The 26,542-nt window shown below is 39.4% G+C and overlaps 1 protein-coding gene across 5 annotated transcripts in view; it reads right to left on the bottom strand.

Annotated features, from left to right (window-relative positions):
- Positions 1 to 544: 544 nt before the first annotated feature.
- Positions 545 to 26,542, bottom strand: part of TBL1XR1 (TBL1X/Y related 1) — a 107,285-nt gene continuing 81,287 nt past the window's right edge. For 4 of the 5 annotated variants that reach the window (XM_064385299.1, XM_064385297.1, XM_064385298.1 and 1 more), the window contains 14 exons: positions 22,560 to 22,662; positions 20,254 to 20,399; positions 18,574 to 18,793; positions 16,477 to 16,609; positions 15,456 to 15,597; positions 15,124 to 15,187; positions 14,925 to 15,022; positions 13,134 to 13,194; positions 11,878 to 11,999; positions 11,344 to 11,418; positions 8,818 to 8,945; positions 8,467 to 8,632; positions 7,475 to 7,576; positions 545 to 5,776 (listed from right to left, as the gene is read on the bottom strand). In XM_064385299.1, coding sequence (XP_064241369.1) covers positions 5,750 to 5,776; positions 7,475 to 7,576; positions 8,467 to 8,632; positions 8,818 to 8,945; positions 11,344 to 11,418; positions 11,878 to 11,999; positions 13,134 to 13,194; positions 14,925 to 15,022; positions 15,124 to 15,187; positions 15,456 to 15,597; positions 16,477 to 16,609; positions 18,574 to 18,793; positions 20,254 to 20,399; positions 22,560 to 22,617 — 1,542 coding nt within the window. In that variant the 5' untranslated portion in view covers positions 22,618 to 22,662 and the 3' untranslated portion in view covers positions 545 to 5,749. Of the gene's footprint in view, positions 5,777 to 7,474; positions 7,577 to 8,466; positions 8,633 to 8,817; positions 8,946 to 11,343; positions 11,419 to 11,877; positions 12,000 to 13,133; positions 13,195 to 14,924; positions 15,023 to 15,123; positions 15,188 to 15,455; positions 15,598 to 16,476; positions 16,610 to 18,573; positions 18,794 to 19,618; positions 19,790 to 20,253; positions 20,400 to 22,559; positions 22,663 to 26,542 lie in introns of those variants that run through there. The other variant, XM_064385301.1, reaches the window with a different exon arrangement.

Here is a 26,542-nt window from a genome sequence, read left to right on the forward strand (position 1 = left end):
TGATGGATGTATGCTATTCACATGTGAATCTGAATGGTTTCACACATCTGAAATACAGAACCATGTCTGAAATACAGTAACACAACATTGCTCTGCACAGCCAAACTGAGTCGCTCTGTGCCACCAGATCTCCCCGACGTGAGATTCCATCACCAGGGAGGAGCTGCTGCCACGCCTCCAGAATCTTCCACACAGCTGGGCTGCAGCTGCAAGCACCACTGGACTCTGCTTCTGTTCCACAGGTGTACGGGTGAGGGGAAGATGGAGCAAGTAAAACACAAAATAAATCATATCCCCTAAAAGGAACAGCAGGACAGGGTGGCAGGGAGGGTGTCACCATCACAGGATCTACTGTGTGCTCACACAGATCCTGCAGCCACACACTGCATTAGCTCCTGCTGCTGTTTGCACCTTGTCTTATGTGAAAATGTACCAAACCAAACAGTAAAAATAGTGTTTCAGTCTGTCACTTCCCCAGCCTAATGATCTGTAAATCTTCCATCCCAAGCATCTAAAATTATTGGTATATAACATTCAGCCAAGGTAATATCAAAATATATTTTATTCTGGACCTCTTTCAGATCTGATTCAAATTACAGTTGTCAAAGCAATACAATGCAAAGGGAAACTGCAACAGAAAATGTGCCTAGAAGGGATATAAGGGCCTTGGGGACAAATCATTGTGATGTAGAACCAAAATACATCATAAAGTGTAATTAACATGGTCCAGGACAGTATAGAACATCTATATCAGTCTTCTTTAGACAATAATCATGAAAACTGAACAATAAAAGTCCTTTAAACAAGTACAAAAAACTGTCATGGGCTGGTTTACACTTTTACAACAGTTGTAGTTTAACTGGATAACTGAAGAAATGATGCAGACATTTTAATCCAGTGCTATAGGTAGGCTCACAGAATTAGACCCAAAGGATTTGTAACTCCAAATGAAACCATTACAACTACAATGTCAATGTCAGGAGAGAGAGAAAATTACTTCTGTATTCTAGAATTACTGTTCTGCACACTGCAGTCTGTTGAGGACAAGATTGCAAAGTACACTGGACTAGCAACAACATGCAGACTGTTTTCTTGTATTTACCCACAAATGTCAAAAAACATTATGAAGTAAAAATGAATGATTATTTAAAAATAAAAAACAAAACAAAAACAAAAACATGCCTCAAGTTATTGTCAAGCTTCAAACTTAAAGGCAGAGAAAGCGAATTATGTACTCAAAACTACTGATCTGAAGCACTATTAACACTAAATCTGCAATCCACTCGAAATGGCAGATTTTCCTGGTTCGTCTGCCTCCCACCAGCCTGACAGTGAAGACAGTCACACTTTCACAGCTCGTGGTATTTCAGAGCTTTCTCTAGAGGGAGAAGTGAGGACTGCTCCATGTCTCTCTCCCTACGGAAAATGTCAGGGATCTTGATGGAGATTTACTGCTGTCTCCCGAAGCCGCATTTGCTGCTAACATGCCACAATGTTGCTTCTGCTTTCTTCAGGCGTCTGGAGAGGGTGGAAGTGATCCCACCGGGGAATGGCTCTACAGGGCTTTGGGAAGGGAGGAGCTATCCTGCTCTTCAGCCAAAAAGGAACTGGGCTAAATCCAGCAGGCCCTGCCCTGGCAAAACCCCACGGCCACGGGGGACAAGGCTGATTTTATCCGCGCCGGGGTTCGGCACGGCGCCGCCAGCGCTCGCCCTGGCAAGGGTGCAGTGACAGAGAGTGGGATTTCTGGGGAAGTAAAGACTGCAAAAATCAGGTCCCGAGGCTCCCCTCTTTGCTGAACACGCAACCTTGTATTTACAGGCTGAACCCCCCAGTCTGCAGTGGCAATGAAGCTCCTTTAGTGAATTAAAGGTGTCGGCTGCTGAGGTCGCTCTGTGCCACCACTGCTCTCCCTAAACACAAAGGACATTCCCCATCAGACGCCCCAGCATGAGGTAAGCAGTGTAAGGAAAAAGGAGTGCTTTTTAAAATGAACATCAATTAAAACTGGTAGAAATCTTTGGCCTTTCTCTCAAGATGCATTAAAGTGTCACGAAATCAAGAAACATGCTTCGAAATGCCATGTCGTTCTGACTCTGGTAACTACTACCTCCCCTCCACCCAACCCAGAAAAAGAGGCACTTTTAGTGTTTCATATAAGATTTCCAATCATCTAGTAGACATGCTAAATAACCCTGCACAATGGTAGTCCCAGAATAAGCTCAGTTTATCAACATTACAAAGAGTCTAAAAAAGCTTTTATGAAGACCTAGATATTCTCTTAACTACACTAAAAAGTCCACTGGTTGGGAATCTTTACATCAATTTAAAAATGCAGAAAAAGGTGAAGTAAAAATAGAAAAAGACGAACTCTACAGAAACCTGGATCTGGTCATGCAAAAATGACAAACGGGATTCTGAGATGGATGCACAGAAAGACAGCGAACTCAAGAGCAGTTCATTTCTTACCCCATCATTAATTCTGAGCCCAGCTTTTCCCCTTCCTTTTATCCTCTGTTTGGATATTTGCCTGTTATCGTGTTGAGCTGATAAAAAAAGGAATGACTCCATCCGTGAGACTGAGCACGCACAAAGTCAGGGCCTTGCTGCCATTTGGCTTCCCCTTTGAAAGGAGCAATTTGGACAGTCTACCCCAGCCTGGAACACGAGGCCTTTGTGCTGTAAAAACAGCAATTAACGTCACTGTTCTGTGGTGTTTTTGTCTGGTTTTTGGTTGACAGGGTGGCAGAACCCGGCGTGCGGCGGCTCCGGGCGCGCAGGAGCAGGAGCAGCACTGTGGCATGCGAGGCAGGGCAGCTACGGCTGGAGCTCGGCTTGGGGACACTGGCCTGGGGACACCGGCCTGGCCTCGTGGCAGTGGGACACCTCAGCTTGGGGACACTGGCCTGGGGACACCGGCCTGGCCCCGTGGCACTGCTGGCCCTGGCCGGGGCTCTGCCCGCGGCGCTCGAGCCCATGGAGCCGGCGTTCCTGACAGCCCTGCCCTGGACACGCTGGAGCCCTGGTGTTCTCTATTTCTGAGTGTGTGATGCTATGCTGAAGCGACTAGAATTGCAACCAAAACAGCTGATGATTGAGAAAGAGGGAAATGGCAATACCCTAAAACGTGGCTGTGTGATTTTTGCAGCTATGTCACAGAATTCCACCACAATTCGGTTTAGATTGGCTGAAAGAATCATCCAATGACTTTTATGAAAATGAATAAACTGTCCATATTAAAATACAAAAGTACTATCAAGAATCACTTCTGACTTTCAGATTTAAATTCAGTGCAATTGACAAATGCATTGCTAAACGAAAAATGCAGCTTAAACATACTCAAAACATTTGTGTCTATTCCTGGGAGCACAGTTTAAAATTATTGCACAGATTTTTTTTATTTTTATTTTTTTTTCATTAAATGACAGAGGTCAGCCACAGTCATGGACCTCCAGCAATAAAAGCAATATTTCAAGTGCCAGACACTCAATATATTAGGTTTCCTACATATTGTAACTCACAGGGTAATTGCTCTAAACATTTGCAATATGTTCCAAAACCCTAAAAATAGCTGGCACAGAACCACCACAGATAACTGTCTCTATGGATATGACTTGGTGTTGGTTTTAAACACTGTGTATGATAGCAGTAAAATCCTGGGGTGTATATAAACCATGTATTATTGTTGACTTGTCTTAACCACTGGCAAATTGCTACCCTACCTTAGCCAAACTCAGACTTGCTTCAAGTCATGTTTATTTCATGGAAATAGCAGAAATCGATGCCCAAAGAACGATGGTTAAAATGTCAAAGCTGCATTATCTCAATTAAATGAATTTATACTTAACTTGGAGCGGGGAAAAAACCCCAAATGAATAAAAAAATAGGTTAGAGACTAACAATCATAAGTCACAAAATTAATTGTGATTGAAATAGTGTTATAAAACCGATAACTTTGCAAAGCTCTGTAATATAAACCATTCCTTAAGTAAAATGTCTGTGACATAAATTTGACAACCTCTCTTTTTATAAATTTACACTCTTGGAATCTTATGCAAGACATGATGCAACCTTTTCAACTACACATACGCATAAACACAACCTCATGCTATCATTTACAAATAAAATCACTATTAGTATACTTTTAATCACATGAGCAGAAAAAGGTTTGCCATATACATCTGTCATTGTAAGAAAAATACTTGATATTGTAAACAGAGTAAAAGACACTATATAGTAGTGATTATTAAAAAAATAGCAGCTTACATCTACCCTATATTTGGAAAAAAATGTAGTCACAAGATACAATAAACTGCAGGACTGGAGCAGCAGGGGAATTAGTGCAAGTATTCATCTTTTAAATAAGCTGAATCACTGCTATTAAAATAAACTTGAAGCAAGTCCTCTGTTTAAGATTTTTTTTTTAAATCTAAGGTAGTAAACATTTTGCCTCTTAATGGCAGTGTTATCAAATATATGCCAAAGATTTTATTTTAATAAAGAAAAATTACATGAAATACTTTTAATACTGGAGTTTGGTTACAATTATACATCTAAGCTCCTACAAATAATGATGGGCAACTCTCAAAGAAGCTGTGGCATGAACCCTTGTCCAGAAAGATCTTAACCTCTTAAACAAAATCCCCCAGCTACACTTTGCTCCTTTTCACAATAGTGCACAATTTAACCATACTTTAGCTATGGTCTTAAAGCAACAGAAGATGCATTTTTCCTCTTTATTTTTTTCTCCTTTTTTTTTTTTGCACCCCTGTTTGTTTTATTTTTTTCCTGTGTTTTTGTGCCCTTCTGTTCTTAAGTTTCGCAGAATTATGTCCCAAATAAGAAATTACTGCATTTCAGCCATGTCACAAGAAAATCAAACATAGCATTATACCCATTTCCATCCTGTTTTGTAGATGAGAAGGACGTGGTATATCACGCTGCAAAGAAAGATTTTTTTTTTTTCTTCTCTCTCCCTAATCCCTTTTCCACCCTCCCTCTGTTCACAAAATTGTGCTCTGGGAGCCACAAAATGTACCAAACATTATCAGGTTCAAACTACCTCTTCAAAGAATGCATCAAAACATGTTTCAAAGAAACACCTTTTTTTTTTCAAGGTGAAAAAATATAAACAAGAAACTAAATCACTCCCTTACTTCATGCATCCGTAAACTTAACCAAAACAAAACAGAAAACCCAATGTTTAAAAGCAAAGGAAAAAAAAAACTACTGCTGCAGATTTCTGTAAGTCCATTTTCTCTGTACACACAAACTGCTCAACTACTGAGAAAGGAAAACAAAAATACCCCACAAATCCACATGAGAATGGATTTCATGGGGGAAGGGGTAATGAAGGCTGCCATTAGTATCTTCTGATTTTGGTATGTATATGGGTCTGCTCTTGTGTATGGTATATTTCTCTCTCTCTCGCTCTCTTCTGTTTTTCATATCCAAAAACCTTTAAATGTTATTTTGGGGCACAGCAGATTCCAGCACTTGGTGAACAGGATTCACAAGCTGTGACAAAACTCTGTCATCCTCTTCAGGGTGTAATTTTTTTTTTTTCTTTCTCCTCTTTTTTTTTTTTCTCCTTTTTTTTTTATATACAGTATATGTATATATTTCTTTTACATTTGGCTGTAGTGGACTGGCCATGGTTCGATTGGGACTATAGCAGTACATGGGTCAGGGACAGTCATTTTGGCTATGTACACATTCATAGTCGGTCCATGGCTTCCAACTAAGAGCGCTATTTCCGGAGGTCTAGTACACAAACCTGCAAAGAGAGAGACACACATGCAGCAGCTGCACAGCACCACGTGCTCCCACAGCTCTGGGGAAGTGTCAGAGCAAACCTGCCACGTGGGCTGTGTCAGCTTAAACTTGTATCTGTTAACAATGATTAAATAATATCAAAATGACCGGGTGAGCCCTTTGTGAACTAAGGGCACTGCTGCCTCCAGAATTACTATCAGAGCAGCAACAACATCTTATGTAAGCTGTTTGCCTGTTATTTAATACTGTGAGGCTGAGCACTGCCTCTATAAATATAAATTTCATTTTATATTTTTACGAACTAGATTCAAGTACATGGACAAGTACTAAAATAGATCAGAAAATACAGTTAACGGTGTACAAATTTCAGTTTTAGTCTTCCCAAAATCTCCACTAAGTAGTGCTGCTGGGTCTGTCAGATATAGAAATCTATTAGTAAAATATAACCACACACAAGATAACACCAGGTGCAAGCACATTTAAAACAGAGTGGAGGAAAAGGGCTTTTGCTAGCAAACAATATAGAACACATTAAATCCAACATTTTTTAAAATACCAGAAACTAAATGAAAACCAATCTATTCCAAGTACAATCAGCCTCTTGGGCCAAATTAATTGGAGGACTGGAAAGGTTACACAGCATGTATAAAAAAGGATAATCTAGGGGGAGTGATAATCCATTTCTGCTCAGGATATGCCTTGGGCTTTTGTCCTTTTATGATATTGCCTATACTTACAGGACTAAAATGATGTAAGGACCAATCAAAATTAATTCTCTAAAAATTAGGCTTCTTAAAATCCAGAACTTCCTATTTTGTGATTTGGACTCTAACAAAACAACCTTCCTTACCAGCAAGGAGCATTCAGGAGGGAATTGCTTTGGCACCTGTGTTAAGATGCCACCTGAGACTCTGCACTACTGAGCTGCCAGGATGGCTTTTTGCTGACGTTTGTTAAAGGAAGCTACAGCACTTCAAAACACAATTCCCTTATCAGCCTTATTTTACTTTAATTTTGCTTTTCCTTAGGCTTTCTTCTTCTTTCCTTGCAAGCAAAAGCCCCAGGACTGTGCTCCTTGTGGAGCCCCTGCACATTCCCATCCCACTGCAGCTCTCTGCAGGGCAGTGTCAGAGCAGCCAGGAGGTGATGCTCCAACACCCTGCAGTGAAATGACAGTGGGAGCATTCATGATTAGTTAAACATGATTTTATTCCCTGCTTCTCCTAGGCAAAGTAAGCAGACTGATATTTATATATAGCTGCTGACATTTTTAGGAACTTTTTAATTACAAGCATTTAGAAAGCTGCACTTTGTTTTGCTGTTGAATGCAATGCAGAAGGTATTTCATTCCTGTCATGCACTATAATAATATCACCTACACAGAGCATCTTCCCTTGAAAAGGGCAGAGAAAGAAAACCAAATTTGTTTCCAAACCAGCCACACTGAACACACTGACACAGTAGGCCCCAGAAGGAACAGAAGATATAAATTGGAGATCTCTCCACCTTCTGAGGTTCTTGGACTGGAATAAAGATATTCTCCTTAAAATACCACAGCAGGGTTACAGCTGAAAACCTACAGCTGAGCTGGCTGTATTCAATCTTCAGCTAGAGAAGGAAATTTTGTCTCCATTGTTGGTTAAAAGATTTCCAGATGATGTTTGTTATTGGAACATCAACCAAGTCAAGCAACACTTACTGAACCATCTGAAGCACTTGCTCCAACTTTGTCTCCTGCTGCATTCCAGCAAACCTCAAAAATCCCTCCTGTTCCCCGATAACTGTGAACTAGGGCACCTGTCTAAAAAAGGGACAAAGCAAGTAATTAAAACAACAAAATCAAAGTGAGCAAGCACAATTTGTACATGTAAAATTTCCTCACTATTTTTAAAAGCTAAAATTCTCAGAGGAAAGTGGTCCAGAAGAGAACTGTGGACAGGCTCAGCACCTTGTTAAGGAATGGGACACAACCATTGCATCTGAGCTCCTGTGTTTGATGGGCAAAACTGGGGATGGTCACAACTACTTCCAATTACTAAAACGAGCCTTTCAGAAATTAATACCCAATCCCCAGTATCCAGAGATTGCATCATGCCTGACAACAAGGTCTTCAGACTTTCAAACATAACAAGCCCTTTTTTTCTGCCAGAAATACAAAACAAGTAATAGTGTCCTTTGTGAGAAAGTTTCATAAGAAACACTTTGTCATCATTATCTTCCCTCACTTTACATTCTCTTGTTTCTCAGTGAAATTCAATGAAACAGCCAATCAGATTAGTATGTCTACACCCAGTCATTTTTCACAAAAGTCCCTGTTTTATCAGGAATTTAAAGTTCAGAGTTAACAAAGGCTATTTTTGGATGAAATATGTTCTTGGAGAAACTTTTTTCAATGTGGAGTTTTGTTGGTGAGTTTTTGGTTGGGTCTTTTTGGTTTGTTTTTTGTCCTTTTGGGTTTTTTTTTTTTTTTTTTTTTTTTGCTAAGACAATGCAAAGACAAGTAATACCTCATCACAGGCAACCATTCAAAGAGAGAAATTAAATGTTAAAAGAAATAATTTCAGAACAAAGAGAAAACCAGTGTGTTAGGAATGACAAAGCTCTTTGTGGCTGAAGTATGATGGATAAACAAAGGTTGGAAGGATGGAAAAGACCAAAACACAAATTTCTCACCACAGACAAGAGCAATACCTGTGTATTCCAGATGTGTACACATTTATCAAAGGAGCCACTGGCCAGGTACCTGCCATCAGGACTGAAAGCTACACTGTACACAGGTTCTTGATGTTTTGTCAGAGTATGAATACAAATTCCTCTGTCTACATCCCATAACCTAACAGTAGAATCAAAGGATGCACTGTCAAGGAAAAAAACCAAAAAAACAGATTAATTGCATCTCAATTCAACACATTTTTGTTGCTAATATAAATAGAATATGATAAAGTATCTTACATGCTTCAAAACACTCTGTGAACTTACATTTATAGAAAGTGAGGTAAAAATAATGTTTAGCGAGCATTTAAAAGCAGGATTAAATGGTACCTTGCTAACATAAGATTGGCATTTGGATTATTTGTTCCTGGTCCTGTAGGACTCCATTTGATAGTATAAATTTCTTTGTTGTGTGCTTGTAAATCATGGACACAACTGTCTTGTTTCATACTCCAGATCTATGATAGAAAGGGAGGAAAACACAAATAAGTTAACACAATATTGTACTAAAATACATTTTATATGTTTTTTCTGTATCATTTCCAAACTGACTGTTATCTTTTAGGCCACTCAAAACATTTGCTATGATTGTTAGGTTTCTAGAGTAATTATGCCAAGTTTTATTCCAGGACCTTTCATTCTCTGTGTTCTAAGTCCCCAGAGAGGTGAATTAATAATAAAGGTGCTGTCTGTAGAAATCAAACTGCCTGAGTGAACTGCAAACCCCTTGAAAAGTGCAGGGATGAGAGCAGATGCTGAAATGAGAAGAGCAGTACGTAAATGTTCATGTCTGAGTTGATAAAATATCACGGTCCTATTTTTAAATGAACTTCTTGCTACACAGACTGAGTGAAATAAAGGGATAGTAGAGACATTTTCTGTTTTCATACAAATCCAGAGACACAAATACCACTATGGCATTTTCCTGATGTATTAGTACTTGCATTACCAGATTTCAGTGTTCAGTACTTCACAGAGTTCATTAGAGGACTCCAACTCCTGTATGATCATGCTCAACAAACAAAATAACTTTATTCTATTAAGAGTTTACATGGCTTCTACAGAAGGGATTTGGGAAGGCTTTTATATGGCAGAAATTTTAAAGGGTAGATAACCACCTGAATGCTATTTTTAATAATATCTGTCTCAGTAATGCTTTTAGTTCACTTTTTGTTGGAAAAAGCTACCAGGAGCATGTTTAAGCCCACCCATGTTAAGCTGCAATTGAGGTGCATGTGTAAACAAATGGTGCTTTTCAGAACTGCTGCTTTGCTGAAGAGGAAATTGATTTTCAATGTGCAGACAGAATTGAAATTGTATTTCCAGTTTAATTGATGGGATCAAAATCTAGCTTCTCTTCCCAAAACTAGCACAGATGAAATAGTCTGCATCAGCTGCCCTAGAGAACGTTAAGTTGTAGATAGGAACTGGCCAAGTAAATAAATCACTAGGCACCTTCCCTGTGCTTCCAAACCTGGTATTTATTCCTCCTGCCATTGAAAAGTAAGTGATCCACAAGTTATGTGCACACTTAGCCTCTAGCACGTGGCTTTTGAACTAATCCTGAACAAAACAGTAACATTCTTTCCAGCCTGGGCTCCATTTGAAACAGCCACCAAGAAGTTAATTGCCTGAATCCCACAAATGCTGACACATTCCCAGTTGTCACCTCTACTCATGGAGAGGCAGCAGCAACAGCAGCTCAAGCTCCAGACTGGAATTCATCACCCTGGAGTTTTAGCTGTTTAAGCATTAAATACCTGGCTTAAGATGGCTATTTTGACTCCATGCACTGCCAGTGGAGAATAACTGATGCTCTCAGGGGTTTCCTCATCACACTTGACTTAAGACACTTAGGAAAGGATAACTTGCTCTTCAGCAGTGCTAGACAGTGCTGACTGGAGATGTCTAGACATCCAGCTTTAGACTGGAGGCTTAATGCTTAAGTGTTTGTATTTAGATAAGGTGATTTCCCTTGCCAGAGCCTGACCGTGTGCCAGCAGGAGGGATATGTGGCTACTCATTCAGCCATTCCCTGATTAAACAGCAGTGAGCTGCATGGAATTAACTGTCCCAAGGGTTACTAGCAGGACAGTGCTGTCAATGTAAAAAATGTATCCCGAAACTCTACCAAGCACAGTGCTGAAGGTCCCAGCAAACATAAAGAAGGTACAGTGAACATCTGTACCATGGAAGCAGCACACGCCTGTCAGGCATGAACAACCTCATTTCTGCTGGTGGCAGGTTTGTAGGGATCTCTAGAGTGCCCTGAAGTCACATGTGTAAGCTGCAGTGTCCTCTGCACTCACAAGTTTGCCCCTGTTCTACAAGAAAGCACATAGCTGAGAATCACTTGGAGGACAAGTGTAGGTGTGATTGAAAACTGCGGAATGACTCCTGATGAACTGGAAAAATCCAGGACAGCACATGGTCTCTGAAGAAACAACATGCCAAAGATTTTAACTAGAAAGAAAGGGAAAGCAGAAGAAAGCCAGGAAAGGAGCAAGTCACCCATTCTTGAATGCGCTACCTGACATGCATTCCAAATTTTTTCTTTTAACCAAAAGCAACCATCAAGTGTGACAGCTTAATGATTAATGACCTGATTCTGTGAACAGCTAAAAGCACCTAATAAATCATGCTCCAAGTCTCAGGCTGGCAGCGTGTAACAAGTCCTCTGGACCAAAGCTTGGCCCTGATTAACACAGATTTCTAGGATTGCCTAACCTTGTTATATTAAAAAAGAATGAATATAGGACAACACAGCAAGTACAGTGATAGTGCTGGAATGTCCAGGCTAATGGAGTGTATTCCAGAGTCTACAAAGACAAGGGCCAGCCCCAGAACTCCCATTACCTTTAGAGTCATGTCATCAGAGCAGGAAGCCAGCAGATTACCAGTTGGATCCCATTTGATTGCATTTACTTCATTCTAAAAGTGAACAAAGAGAGTAAGTTGGAGTCTTCCCTTCCATTAGAAAATGATAGCTTACAAAAGATAAAGCTGGACAGCAGTCATGAGTATTTGCCAGGATTTTAACAATTTTTATTCATAGCTTTGCCTTCAATAACAACAGCTTTTCACTATCCATTTATCACACTTCCCATGCTTTCTTGTACACCACCTGGTAAGGTCTTGAAGTTACCATGCTTCTTCTCCTAAAGCTCACTCCTGCATCCTGGCACTGGTAAAACAGGCTGCACGTGGGGGTGAAAATTGCTCTGAACACAAAGATTGTAATTACCATAAGTCCTTAACCACAACTACCTATGTGTGCATCTACTGCCTGTAGCCAATTACATAACTGCTGGGTATTGGTAAGTTTACTGAGCCCCCAATCTCTTGCTAATAAAAATATCACAGAGCAACTCCCCTTTTTGCAGTACTTACTGTGTGACCCTGGAAGGTTTTGATGGGCCTATCTTGTCCTAGTTTACAAACGTGAATACACATGTCTGTACTGCAAGAGGCAAATGTGTTGTTACTCTGCCAATCAACATCTAATGCTGGTGCTAAAAGAAAAAGAAAGGTATTTAAAGCTATAGTACACACTCTGCAAGAATTTGATATACAAATTTAGCATGCAGCACCTTGGAACAAAAGCCAACAGGAAGCAACCATTAACTTTACAGCAGTTCTGAAGATAAACACTATGAACAGCGAGAAATGCAGCTCAAACAAGTCTTACACAAAATGGAACAAATTTAATATAAGTCATCATAATATGGAACATATTAGAAATCAAATTTACACAGAAGACAGTGCAGCAGGACATCAAGCTGTAGTTAAGTCATCTATAAACAAATCTCAGGATTTGTCAGGAACAGGTTCCCACAACTTCACACATCCTCATGCATGAGCTCATCTCCACCAGCAGCTCCTGCTTGTGCTCACGGATGGGTGAGGATTTATTTCCTTTCTTAATTCCAGCATTGTAAGGTGTGGTAACTTGAGTTTGATCATGGGCAACATGTTCCATTTGATCAAGCCAGCTATTTATGGCAGATAGCACAGAGAAAAGTGCTTGGAGTAAATGCTGAGTTGATGTTTCTGACTGCTGTCATGGCTCTGGAAATGCGGTGCCAGTGGAATAAGGAGTGGGAATGAGACATGTTTCTTAAAGGCCCTTCAATGACACGTCTGCCATCCTCTCCATTCTGTCTTCCAGCTGATTCTGGCAGGATTGCTCAGCATGCAGCCCACAAAGCAATTTGTCTGACCTCCTGCACTCCCACCCCAGCTGGCCAGTGAACAGCTTTCAGCTGGTGTGTGGCCAAACAACCCAGGGACAGGAGAACAATGGGATACAGGGTGGGATCTCTGCAGCAGCAGGATGAGAAATGCAGTCCTTAGGTGATCAGCACTAATCCCTGTGGCCTGCCCACATACTACAGAAAGTCAGGAATACATGGATTATTTATCTCCTATGACTTTGTTGGAACTGCAATAAAACTGAGTTATAAAATCAGAACAAATCCATCTTTGTTTACATTCTCAATGTTCCAATACGGGACTATAAGTAACCAAAGACTACCTGTAAGATTTTAAAATTATGCAAATAAGCACCAAAAAGATCAGATTTTTTAAATTTATTTACAATTTTGTCTTTTCGGATGACAAATCTGAATGATGAAATCAAGACTTACCAGAATGAAAAGGAAACTGCTGCTTGGCTTCGCCAGTGTGGGCATCCCAAATAATTGTGGTCTGTGTTAAACAGATAAATTAACAATAAACTAACTTGTACAAATTGCTGATTTCCCCACAACTACCACCACTCACAAGTATGAGAATACCTACCCTGTTCACCATCACCCAAACCTGCTCTTGATTATACATTTCTAGAGTCTGATCCAGTACTAAAAGAAATAGTAGTAGATGTACAGAAAACAGTAGAAAATTTAAGGTTGCATTAGAAAGATGTTTAGCCACAACATTTTGGGGTCTGGAGGGAAGAAGGAATTTGTGGGCTTTTAAACAGTTTTATCCCCTTAGTCCTATTTATATTCTCATAATCTACTCCAAACAGCTATTTTAATTTCAAATGCTTGTATATTCAAATTGTAGTATCAGCTACTCACTTGTTCCTAAGGAGATGTTATTAACAGTTAGTCACATACTGAAAAATTTAAGGGTGTAATTTCATTCTATGTTGTTCTCTGCCAATACTTTCATAACCTTCTGGTTAAAGAAACCTTACATGACAAAATCAGTATCTCACCATCAGTATATTATATGCTAATATCCCTGCCCTACCTCAATGACCAGTGAAAATTTTGACGCCAAATTCAATGGAAGCATGAACTGACCACACAAAATAATTATGGAAAAGGAGCCAAAGGTTGGGTCCTTCTCTCTGCTAAAGCAGAGTATTTTCTAAAGCATAATCTCAGTTTGTCTGAGAAGTTTTACTGACTGAAATAAGGTTTCTATTTCTTCCTTAATTATTTTCCTGCAAATGAAATCTGTACCTCCACAAATATTTAAAAACTGGCATAACCATCACAGATGCCAAAAGAGTAAACACATCCTTTCCATGCTTTGAAACATTAAATTTTCCTTCCTTTGTGCCAGCACAAGCATTTATAAAGCTGGCTAATAAAGCAAACCAAGTAAATGCATGCAGGGGAAAAAAACCCAAACAAATAAAGGAGAAAATTTACTACTTTACAGTGACACTGCCAGTTTTAAGTGGTTGTACTGAGGTTGCAGTTTGCCACTCTAAGAGAGAACCTGTGCTGACTTCTGCACCTTGAATCAGTTACAGAGGAAAAAATCAACTCTCCTTACTCTTGCTATAGTCTATTTGATTCTCTGAATTCACTTTAAGTACATTTCCCTTCACTCTGTGCCCTTCCTACCACTCATACATAAAACCTCTCACACTAACAGCAGCTCTGAGCTGAAAGACCTTGTAAACCTGACTTTGTTTAGAGATGTGAAATAAAACCCAGACAAACAAGCTCTGTGGCATTACACAACTGGCACCTCCCCAGTCACATATATCAACTTCCCTTATGTTCCAGCTCTAATCTTTACAATCATTCTCAGTTTTGACTGATATCAACTCAGCCTCGACCTACCCCTCTAGCAAATTTTTTTTTCCTAAGGCTTTGCTTGAAGTGCTTCACTGAATTTAGATGGTTTAGTTTTACAAAGGTTTAATGTTTCTGGTTTCAATACACTTACTTCCAACTCAGACTAAGCTAAATGGGAAGAGATTCACAGACACTGAAATCTAGGAAATTAAAATATCTCAATAAACTACTATAAAACCCAAGGAAAAATAGCTAAGCATAACAAGATCTTTGTAAGCACATATTTACATCCCAGGCCTTTAGTTTCATTTACTTACTTTGCACAGTTTTGCTATTTTGCTTACAGTTAGATTACAATGGTGAAGGAAAGAATTTTAATTTTACCAAAGATTATCTCACCTTGTCCACTCCTGCACTTAAAATGAAGTTTCCTTTCTTGTTCCATTTTAACGCAAATATAGGACCTTTATGTTGCCCTAAGGTGCTGGCAAGATTACCTGAAAATTTATATTGATATGAATACATTAAAAAATAAAAAACTATGCCGTGAGCCACAATATAGGAAAATATATCATAAATTAAAAAGTATTTTGCTTACCATCTTTAGTCCATATCCTTGCAAAGCCATCATAAGACCCAGTTGCTAGAAGTGTACCTTCACTCTGCCAGCAAAAAGGTTATTTATTTATTACTGCTTAACTCAATGCACAAAGCAAATTTGAGGTAGGATAGATGTGAATAGGATTTATGATATTTTATTGACTGAAAGTTATTAGAAAGAAGTTCCTGAAGTATAACAGAAGTTACAACGCTGATCAAAACAGAAATATTTCAAGTACTGCCACAGAGGCCAGCGCTGCTGTCACCTAGGATGTGACCACGAGGTGCTGCAGGCAGGGCTTTCCCGGGAGCACTGCCAGGGGCACTTACGTTCCAGTCCAGCGAGGTGACATCCTTGTTGCTGGGCACGTCCTGCCCCCCTTCCCGGATGCAGTGCCGCAGCACCAGCTGCGTGGAGCCGCTCGTGCTGTTCTCGCTCAGGTTCCAGATCCGCGCGGTCGAATCGCCAGACCTGCGGACACCCCGAGGGACAGAAATCCTGCTGCTCACACACGGCCAGCCCGCTCACTCCATGTGCAAAGGCACATGGATCAGCGTGATGGCAGTCTGCAGTGTTGTATAACGTGCAATATACCATATACCAATAATATACAACATGGTAGTAATATATGACATTATAACACATGGTATGTCAAAGAATAGATAATATGTATTATACTTATATATAGTTACACAAACCACTATATATAGTTTATATATATATATTACATAAAGTCATATTTGCATATAATACATGCACTCATATTCACATTTTATATGTATTACACATACATTTTATACATATATTTATGTACATATACATTTCATATATATTATATATACATACATAGTATGTAATAGATAATATAATGATATATATGATACATACTGCACTATATATGCTATATGATGTGATGTATATTATAGTATATATTGATTATATATGATAATAATTATATTTTTATATATTTTATATTATAATTGTTATAGTCCATTAATGATTATATATTTTAGTTTATTGTATATTATTACTATTATATATTTAATGATTGTATATTAATAAATAAATAATAATACTTTATTATCTATTTTAAAATTCCATTTTAAAGCACTATTCTCTAAAGAACAAATGCTGTGGCATTTGATGTTTGGGGAAGATGTTCCCTGAGCTTTATGCCCTTCCCATGCATCATCATCATCAATAATAACAATAATGATAAGGATAATGACAATCTCCATTTAAAAGCACTATTTTCCACACAGCACTGTACTATTTGATGCCTGGGGAAGGTGTTCCCTGCCCACGCAGCAGCAGTGTGCCCCAGCACAGACACACAGACAGTGCACATACCCTGAGGCCAGAAGGTCACTGACGGGATTCCAGGCACAGATGAACACCTCGGACTCGTGGCCACGCAGCACCACTGCCTTGTTGGGAGGGATTTCCACATCTCCATCTACCTCCATCATATCCGTGTGATTATCTGCATTATGGGAAACAACAGTACAGAGAGGTGGATTGTAGTATTTTGGGACGTTGTGACTCCTGTATGGTTCATATCCTTCTGCCATGAGTGCAAGAATTCACAATTTATGCGATTCAAAAATTTGACAGAGCTGTCATGCTCTTTTATTTTTTCAGTTCCAATTAATGAAGCACTATAAACAGATGGGGAGTTTCGAAAATGTGAGAAAACTCTTCGCCCCTGTAAACCTTCACATCCAAATGGATTTAAATTTGGAGCTTCAGAATTAGGGCCAAAAGTTAATTTTTTGCTATGCTAAAAAATAAATGCTGTTACAAGTACTCTGTTTTTCAGGCCCAATACTGCATAGTACAATATGTTACTAGTCTAGCTTGTGCTGTAGGAATACATTTATAACACATTCATTTTCAAAAATCTCTTTTCACCAATTGCAGTCAAACAGGTTTTAAACCTACATCCCCAACGCTCCATTTACAAAATGCCTTTAATTAATATAATCACATTTGGTGATAGAGTTAACATAACCAAGCTTTTCCAACTTCATCAGCAATTACCATGGAATTATGGCAGTGTAACTTTCTGCATGGAAGTGAGACTGATACCATATTGTTCTGTAAAACATAGTGGGGGTAATTCAACTGACAAAACAGTTTTCTTGGCATCTACCATCAATCATTTGCTGTTATTAAAACTAAATTCATGATGAGTGCAAATGCAGAATGCAAGGAATACTGCACAGTTCACCTGCTCCATATTTACTCACTGAGGTTAAAGAAATAATTTCATAGCTATTGCTTAATTTAGCATTAAGGGTTTCTGTCACTGTTTGTGCATGTGAGAAAATAGAAAAGGCTATTCAAACATGAGTATTTTTTCAGAAAGAGCACCACATAAAGCGTTGCTTCAGTCTGAAGTGCTGTACAGCCAGCAGGGGTTGCTGGTAGATCACATTTAACAGGGCTGAGATCTGAGGTCTACCCTTCCTCTATCCAGTTCACAGTTTTCAAGTAAATACTCAGTTGAGATTTTTAGATTAAAGCATCAGAGAACCTTATTTGTTTCAGCTAAAGAATGTATTTCTGGCTTTTTATCATACATACTAAGGAAAAACCTAGTAAAATCAGGCTATAAAACTTGTATATGGCTCAATATTAATATTCTCTCAAAAATGTCACTTCTTCAGGTGTTTTGACAGAAAGAACTTAACTCCTACACTTAAACACGCAATTCAGTCTTCCAAAAGAGTATTTTCAAAATCACAGTTTAATGCCTGACCTAAACTTTTCCATGCTAAGCCTCATTGTATATATTCCTTTTACCAGTGATGACAAACAGAATCCATTTATTTCACCAATCACAGATAAAATGGTATTTATGAACAAAGCAAACCTGAGAGCAGTTGCACTGAGCTATTTTGAATAGCAAATAGTGAAACCTGATATTGATAACAGAGACAAGGGACACAGGGCTCATCCCAGCAACCCTGACTTCAGTATCACTAGAAAAGCCAGGCACAGCTCTTGGATCCATGGGATTGACAGAACTTTTTGGAAGGTTTGCATAGCTTCAAAAGCAATACTCAGTTTTAACCAGCCATGGACTGGCAGACTCCTCTCCTCATTCCTTGTACAGGACTCAATTTTTTTTTTCTTTTTATGCAAGAGCCGTGTGAAAAACCTTCAGGTGATGCAAAAGAAGTAGCACTGAAAGTGAGACCAGTCAAGGGAATATTGTGAATTAATAAATTCAAAACTTTGACTCCTGCAACCCCAGACATCAAACTGGGGACAACCAAAGGTGAGACACAATCTGTTCAAGTATGACCCGTGATGAAGGAATTCTCTGCAAGCTGAAGGGTTACTCCAAACTCCACATTTTTACCTCATTGTCTACAAGCTCATACAATGATAAAGAACTAGGAAATGCTAACTCAGCTTAAAGCAATTTCTGTCTCAACTTACTTGCTATAGTGTGTGCTCCGTTCTCCTCTCCATTTGCAGTATTTTCTCCATTTTTCGCTGATCCCTGTTGGTTGGTGGTGGCTGCAGCTGCAGCAGCTGCTGCCTGCTGTTGTGCAAGTTTGTCTCTGTAGGCCTGTTGTCTTGTCTGTACCACATCAGGCATCACTGCATCTATCAGTGAGAGAGACTCTATCGGCCTACCATCAAACAAGGTACCATCCTAAATTACAGCACAGGGAGAAAAAAAAAAAAAAAAAGATAACACCAAGTACAAATTAACATTACAGGCAAAAATTCCAAGCAAAACTAAAGAAAACATTTTGATTTAATATAACAAAGCGGTTTACATATGGTGCTGGAAGTGATAGCTCACGATTGCTGTGGTCAGGACTGCAATTTTAGTCTAAAGTTAAGTGGTCACCATAAATATGCAAAAAAAGCCACTGCAGGCCTCTGGGAGAGCCTGTGGAATCAAAAGTTACTTGTTTTGAGTTTGCTGAATTGTCTGCTAAAGCAAAAAATTCTGTAAGCTATCTATGAATATGATTTCAAACATGAGTGGCTGCAGCAAAATCTAATGGTTTGTTTGAAGAGAGAGCTGCAAACATTGCAACTCAGGTCACTGACTTGTGAAGTTATAGTCTTATTAGACTAATACTTTCCATAAACATATTATCTGGGGAGTTGACTAGTTTTCTTCCATTTTTTAAACTGTGCTGGCATGCTTTCAAACAACAAGGAAGAATTTTATCCTGAAATGGACAAGACCCAGTTAAAAATACCCTTATACATATGCTAGGGCTTTGTAAGGATCTATTTTTAGGGACTAGAAGGATTCCTTGCAATAAATATAGGGTCGTCGTCTTCTATTCCTATCACTTGCTTTATTTTTCTGAGGCTTCCTAAAGGAAAGGATTTGCTTCACTAGGACTGTGAAAATCACACAAACAGCAGACATAAGGGAGACTGGAAAGTGAGCAGAATTAATGGGGAAAAAAAAAAGGTTTCTTCAGTAATCTGACTGACACACACAAAGGCTTCTCACCTTCCAGGCACAAATGAGAATGGAAATTGAGGGAGAGTATCTGCAGCATCAGGCAGGAAGATACATAGCTTTCTGTACTGCTGGAATAACCATTTAAATATCAAATTTAACAGATCTTGCTCAAGATGAATTAGCCAGCAGAGGCAAAAGGCAAACTGGCATATACCTTCAGCCTTCCTGCCGCAAATTCAAGCCCTCTCTCTCCTTGGAAATCTTGCCTTTGGGCTTACATTACTTCACTGTGATGACACAAGAGCCCAAACAAGAGCTTCACAGTGCTCTCCCACCTCCCTAGTGCCAGTCTACAAACCAAAAAGTGATTGCTGCTCTCCATTATTATCCCATTGCACTGGATGCACTACAACATTAGAGGAGGGTGAAAACTCTGCAGACAATGGACCTTTAAGCAATGAGCCAGAACACCATGCCTGCTGTTGTGTGGCTGCACTGGGCAGAACCCCCACCCAGTTATGTCACTCCACTCTGGTTCCACCACTAGAGTCATGGTGAACACAGCAGTAAGGAAGCAATATGAAGTAAAAGTGAAAAGGATACAAGAAAGTTAAGAAAAAATACTAACATTCAAACTTGGTGCAAGCAAGGACACAGTGCTTCTGCAGGCAAAGCCTCCTTACCTCATTAATACTGACTTCTGCCTCTACATACTGCAGACCTTTCTGGATGATGGAAATCAAAGCAGCTGGTGGCACCAGAGCACCGTTTATATTAGACTGGCTGATATGGCTCTCTATACCAAAGGTAAATGCTGAATGGGAAAACCCTAAAGACAAGGCAAAGACATCAGAATTGATTTACAGACAATGCTACTTGCTGTACCACAGCAGGACCTTCTGTTTAACACCTGAACAAATTACACAAAGTATAATGCTACAGCATGCTTCTGAACTACCAAAAACTTGTCAAAGCACCTCAATTCCCTCATAGTTTAAGTATACAAAAAGAGAAAAATGAAGTTCATATAAAACACAACAGTTATTAATTACAGTATCAACGGCAAAACATTTGTGCACAAGTCAGTATAAAATATAAAATTCACTATAGCATTTAAATGTGTTCATATATGCACAACCAAATGTAAGTATTGTATAATATGTAGTATTTAATAAAAAATATATATATCCAAGACACAAGAGTCACTTGCTATTTTCACTCATTGATTTGACACCCATGAAGGTGAAATGGATATGCATGGGAACAGAATTCAGCTCCTAGTGCCATAATTGTACATGCCCTGGCATTTAGAGCTACATCAGCACTGTGCACTGAGTAAGAAGTGGCAAACATGTTATGGTGCAGCAATGGTAGCTACTTGCTATTTATCTGATCACCTTGAAAAAGTGAATTTAAGCTAGAGAAAAATAGTTGTTTCATTAAGTAACTATTGTCATGGCATTTTTTCTTAAACCACTTTTTTTTTTGTTTTGTTTTTCCCTGTCAGGTAAGCAAGAAGCTGCCTGCAAACTTTCAAATGAAGATAAAGCAATTTTGTAAGTTTGGCTTCTATGACAAAAGCAATCTGCAACTGGAATAAGAGTGTGTAGTAGTTTTCAGTAAATTCAGGCAGAAAAATGAGGTTTTGCTTTCTTTTGACAAGCAGAAACTGTAAAAGTCTGTCATCCACCATTGCTTCTGGTGCTTCTCTCCTCAAATTGGGAAGTCCATGAGCAGTGGACATATGTTGCATCAGTCAAATGAATTTCCAACAAGCCTGAAGCCACCCATCAGCAATCACTAAACAAAAACTACAAATCAATAAAGATGGAAACAGCAAGGTAAAATATGAAATATATTTGTACATTTTCTTATATATCTATATGTATATACATTCAAGCTGATCTCTTAAACTCCAGTATTAAGATAAAAGTGTATCTTTGCTTTAATACGCAGACTTTTATGTATTGCTGAGATCATATTCCCTCTTTCCAGCTGACAATCATCACTTGCTCATTTACTGGGGCATGCCCTGACTTCCAGTCAGATCTTCCCATTCTAAATGTAGGTTGTGTTAAGCAATCAATATCACAGTTGTGAGTAAAAGATGATGTTGTCTCTTACAGAGCTTCACGAATAACCACCACCACAAAACTCCCTGAAGCCATATGGCTGCATCTAGAAACCCAAACATGCAACACAAACTCAAACTGCTGATCTGACTGGGCTGGGGAAGCTTTAAAAATAAGGGAGCACTGCTGCATTCGTGTGTTGTGCAGACACAGTGTGAAGGGATATGACAGGAAAAGGGTTTCCTTTCAAGTCTGACAATATTCAAGTGTCTTTTGCTCTTTCTCCTAAGAAGCAGGAGATTCTGGCTACTCAGACAGACAAGAACCTCCAAAAGAAGGTCCTGGAGGGATGGAGGCTTTTGGGAACCTCAAGGGTTATTCCTGTAAAAATCTGTTCACCTCTATTTAGAGTCAAGTGATACAAGTCATAGTCACAGCTGTCACTTCTTCCTTTGAAGCACAGCCACATCTGCCCTCCCACAGTCATGTTCAGGCAAGGAATTCAGCTGCACAAGACCAGCTGGCAGGAGCACCATCACTCCAAAACAACAGGAAAAAACAGCATTTTGCTGATGTTTCTATTTTCTTCTTCAAGGAGCCCTGAAGAAAATGGTGCAAAGTGCCATCATCACCCTGTGGAGAAGTGTTCTCTAGGAAAATGCATTTTAGCAACCGAGTGAGTCCTTGGCTGCTTGACTGCCATCTGAAGACTCCAAATGACTAAATCTGATTAAGTTACAGAAGGTAACTTGGCAGGAATTCACTCTCTTGTTGAGAAGAAACACCAAGAAACAGTTCAGACAGAATCCATGCCTACTGGCAAAATAATTAAATGAGCCTGTGTTTGCTAAAGCCAGTTGCAGATCAAGATCAAATAAATTATGCATTGTTTAATAACTAGAATTGTAAAAACTCACCTGACTCTTGCAAGTATCTATATACCAGGAAGTTAACCTCATCACTGCTTATACTCATCTTTATTCCCAGTTAAACCATGAGGTCACAACAAAGGACACAACCCTGCAAATAATAAAAAAAAAGTAGGTCAATTAAATATTTTTAGTACCTAATAGGTATTTCCCAACAAATGCTATATTTATAAAGTAAGTATCTCCCTGGCAGCATAGACAATGGCTTTATTTTATAATGCAAATAAGTCTTCTGGAGTCATTAAAAAGTCATTTGTCTCACCACAAAATAAAGGTCAGTAAATTAAATATTAACAACTTGGATTCTCATACGATGCAAGTTGGTATGGACTGGGGAACTCTGCTGTTTAATACTAAGACAACTAAAAAAGGCCTCTTATTACAGGTTTTTAAAAATAATAAAGTTTCATCCAATCTACAGCACTGCTATGGAACACATGTTTTATAACATGGGTCTCTCTCTGGTTAACAAAGACCAAAAACTTGGTTTTACATTGGCATCCAGACAGGTTCTCACTTTTACATTCTTATCTACTCCAATTTTCACGTGTTCCTGCTGTAGTGAAAAGGTGCAGAACAGAATGAGCTACAACACAGTGTCTGTTCAAACAAGCCCAGCTTACCCCACCAAAGACTAGAAAACATCTCAGCCATACCTTTTGGCTTTGCAAAAGGAATTCTTGACATTAGAAACAAACTTTAAACAGTCCATTTTTAGTAACATTTCCCTAGGGTTTCAATCAGTGCTTCAAAAATATTGATGGGATATATATTTATTTACACACACACAGGTTTTTTTTAGAAAGTCAAATCATGTATCAGACTATATATACTTTTGATCATACACTTGGAAAATATGAGGCAGCAGCAGTCTTTAAGACATGAAGAGACAGAATACAGTGTTTTTTCTAACTCCGAGTCTCATTTTTGAGAACACTCTCATGATGTCTGAATGTTTGAAAACTCTGACCTTTCCAAGTAAACAAGTGAAAACATCAGCTTTCAGAATATGTTATGAAATAATGTCCACCTCCCGTTCCAATTATCTGTCCAGCACTTTCCATCAGCAAACCTTCCCAGGTTTTTACCCAGCTGACCACCACCACTGCTTTTCCTACATTACTGGAGTCTGAGAAGGCAAAGTGACTTTCCTACTGTTATTTGGCAAAGTTTTACCTGGGATTTGATGTAAAAAAGTACTAGAGAATGACTTTTCCTACAACAGGGCTCCTGCCCCTTGGCTGCATGGACAGGCCACTTCCCACTGATGCTCCAGTGGGGAAGTGTTGGATACAAGACCCAATTAAACACCTCAAGAAGAGCAGAGGCTAAAGGATGAACTTGGGTATGAAAATTAATTTATTTGCCTGAAAGCACACAGACATCCCCAAACCTGCCCCAGGCATGTGGTCACCCAGCTCACAGCCATGATGTGGGGGGAGATGGCTTTAGTTTCTTAAGGAAAAAATATAAAATTGCAGTTCTACTTAAATCCTTTTCATTTCTAAAGGAAAAAGCTGCCCCAGGATAATGGCTTCTAGTAAGTGCAACAGGACTGGTACAGGAATGTACATTGATACCAACCCTACCCACCTCTCCACAGCCCCAGCCACACCTGGGGAACAAGACATCACTGTCAAACTCCACTATATACTTTGAGGACTTGTTTACTAAGCAGAATGTAAAATAAATGGCAGTTTTAGCCATTTCACAAATTAGCAACCAATTCCACCACATGCAGGATCAAACACTGATTTTATTTAGCTAAGTTTTGTTGCCATACATGGAGCAAATTATCTTCTTTAAGATTGTTTTTAACAGAAAAATGCTGTAGGAAGAGGAACAATATTTTCCTTCTGAGGAGAAGGTAATTAACTTTAAAGAGACTCATAAAGCAGGTTTTTTTACATTACATACACACACACAAATGGCAGTGTTTGTTTCATGGGTCTATCACAGAGTTTCAAAATCTTGCTGCATCACCAAAAACGATAGATCAAACCACAGAAATCGGATGAAAGTGCTATTTGTCACACAGAGAGGTCCTGAATTATTTATATAAAGAGGGCTCCCCCCTCAAAGCAGAACTGTGCAGGTGCCACATCAATTCACCTGTTATGTAGCTGGGTAGCTGAAGGAAAAAAAACAAAACCCAACGTTTTGCTTGTCTGTCAAAAGTGTTCTGCACCCCAGCTGAATCAAAGGAGCCTCATTTTTCCAAGGCTGATTCCGAGTGTTTTGCACAAGCAGCTCTGGTCCTGCCCAGCCATCAGGAGGTGGCACTGCAGCACCAGCTGTGGCACCCTGGCCACCAGTAAAACACAGAAACAGCCCCAAAAAACACACAGTTTGCCTGGTGAGGGGCTTGAAACTGGAAGGGGTGCAAAAGGTTCCGGTGTTTTACTAAAATCCTGCTTTGTGCATGTTTTCAGCGCTCATTTACATTTTCTGGAAGGGATTTTCTGTGTTTCCCCCACCCCAGGCCCCGTGGCTCGGGAATCCCACAGCCAAGTGACACAAGAAATGTCAGAAGAAGGAGCAGCAGCAAACCACCTTCCTTTCAACCCAAAGCAAAATGTCATGTTAAAGAGAAATACAGTAGAAAAAGATACAATAATTACTTCCCTTTGATGCATTCTGAATTAACACCAGGCTTACACTGCCCACTCTCACATTGTTTGTGACAATGGACCCATGCATGTACACACGTACCCCACATCCTAAAAAAATTAATTCATCAATGCTGGCTAATTCCCCCCACATTCACTATTTTCACAAGCAATCAACTACTCATTTTGGACACTTTAATAGATATTAATATTGCTCTTCATTTTATATGCAGAAATTAAATCACTGAAGAGACACATAAAAATGAGACAAAAATAAGTAGTTAACACGTAATTCCTAGCAGTGTTAGATTTGCAGCCTAATTTGCATGCGGACAATTATAATATCTTAAAATATTTGCAGCTTTATGCCCCAAACCCATTCTAAAAATGTGATGAGATCCTTAAGGACCTTTTTCTTCCTTGCCCTTAGAAACATTCCAGGTCTCTCTCAGAACATTCTGAGGAATTACATGGTAAAGTATGATGCACCCACACTGCTGTTTTAGAGCCAATTATGCTTTTAAAGGAAATCTCTCCCACTTGCCTCTACTTTTGTTTTGCACCCTGGAGCAGGCACAGCTCATGTGAAGCAGATTTCTCACTGGTAAAACCAGGATTAAATAAATAAATAAATAAAATACCCCATGACAGGTAAAAAAAGGATGGGTATGAGAGCTTATGAACGATGCTCAAATTGCTCATGGGGCCACACCAGGATCGATATTCCCTGCTCAAAAGAAAGTCCATTTCAGCAGGCCTCTTCCCAGGTTTTATTTCCCTTCCCAGAGGATGGGCCTGTAGTTTTGTAACACTCAAACGCTCAGTTAGAATCAGCACAACATCCAGATATTCCAGGTAATTTTTAAGATTGCTACAGAAAGTCCCTGAAGTCCCAAAATTTATCAGGCATAACACATTTCAGCCATAAAAGCCAACTGTCTATAGAGATGCTAGCCTTGAGATTTCCTCAGTAACAGGTCAGAAGCAGACAAGACACACACCTGTGCTTTAGTCAAACTGACCCACTCATTCCATGCCAGGCACCACACAAAAATTCATTTGGAAGCTACTTTTTCCAAAGGAAACAAGGCTTCTTATCCCAGAGACAACACCAGCTCTGGCTTTGCTCCCAGCCTGGCAGAAGGGTGTCTGTGTTTCTGTGCCCAAGGCAGATGGGGCAGGTCCCACCCCAGCACCTCTGTCCCTTGAGGACCATTCACACACTTCATACCTGGAGCAAAATTTACAACTAGAATCCATTAAAAAGGAGATTGAATTCCACTCTCACCAACACCAAGTCTAATCAGTGGCCAACGGTGCAAACCTGGCTGTGCTTCTGACAAATCATTTATTCCACTCCAC

Source organism: Passer domesticus, chromosome 11 (assembly GCF_036417665.1).
Source record: "Passer domesticus isolate bPasDom1 chromosome 11, bPasDom1.hap1, whole genome shotgun sequence".
In the NCBI taxonomy this organism is placed as follows: domain Eukaryota; kingdom Metazoa; phylum Chordata; class Aves; order Passeriformes; family Passeridae; genus Passer; species Passer domesticus.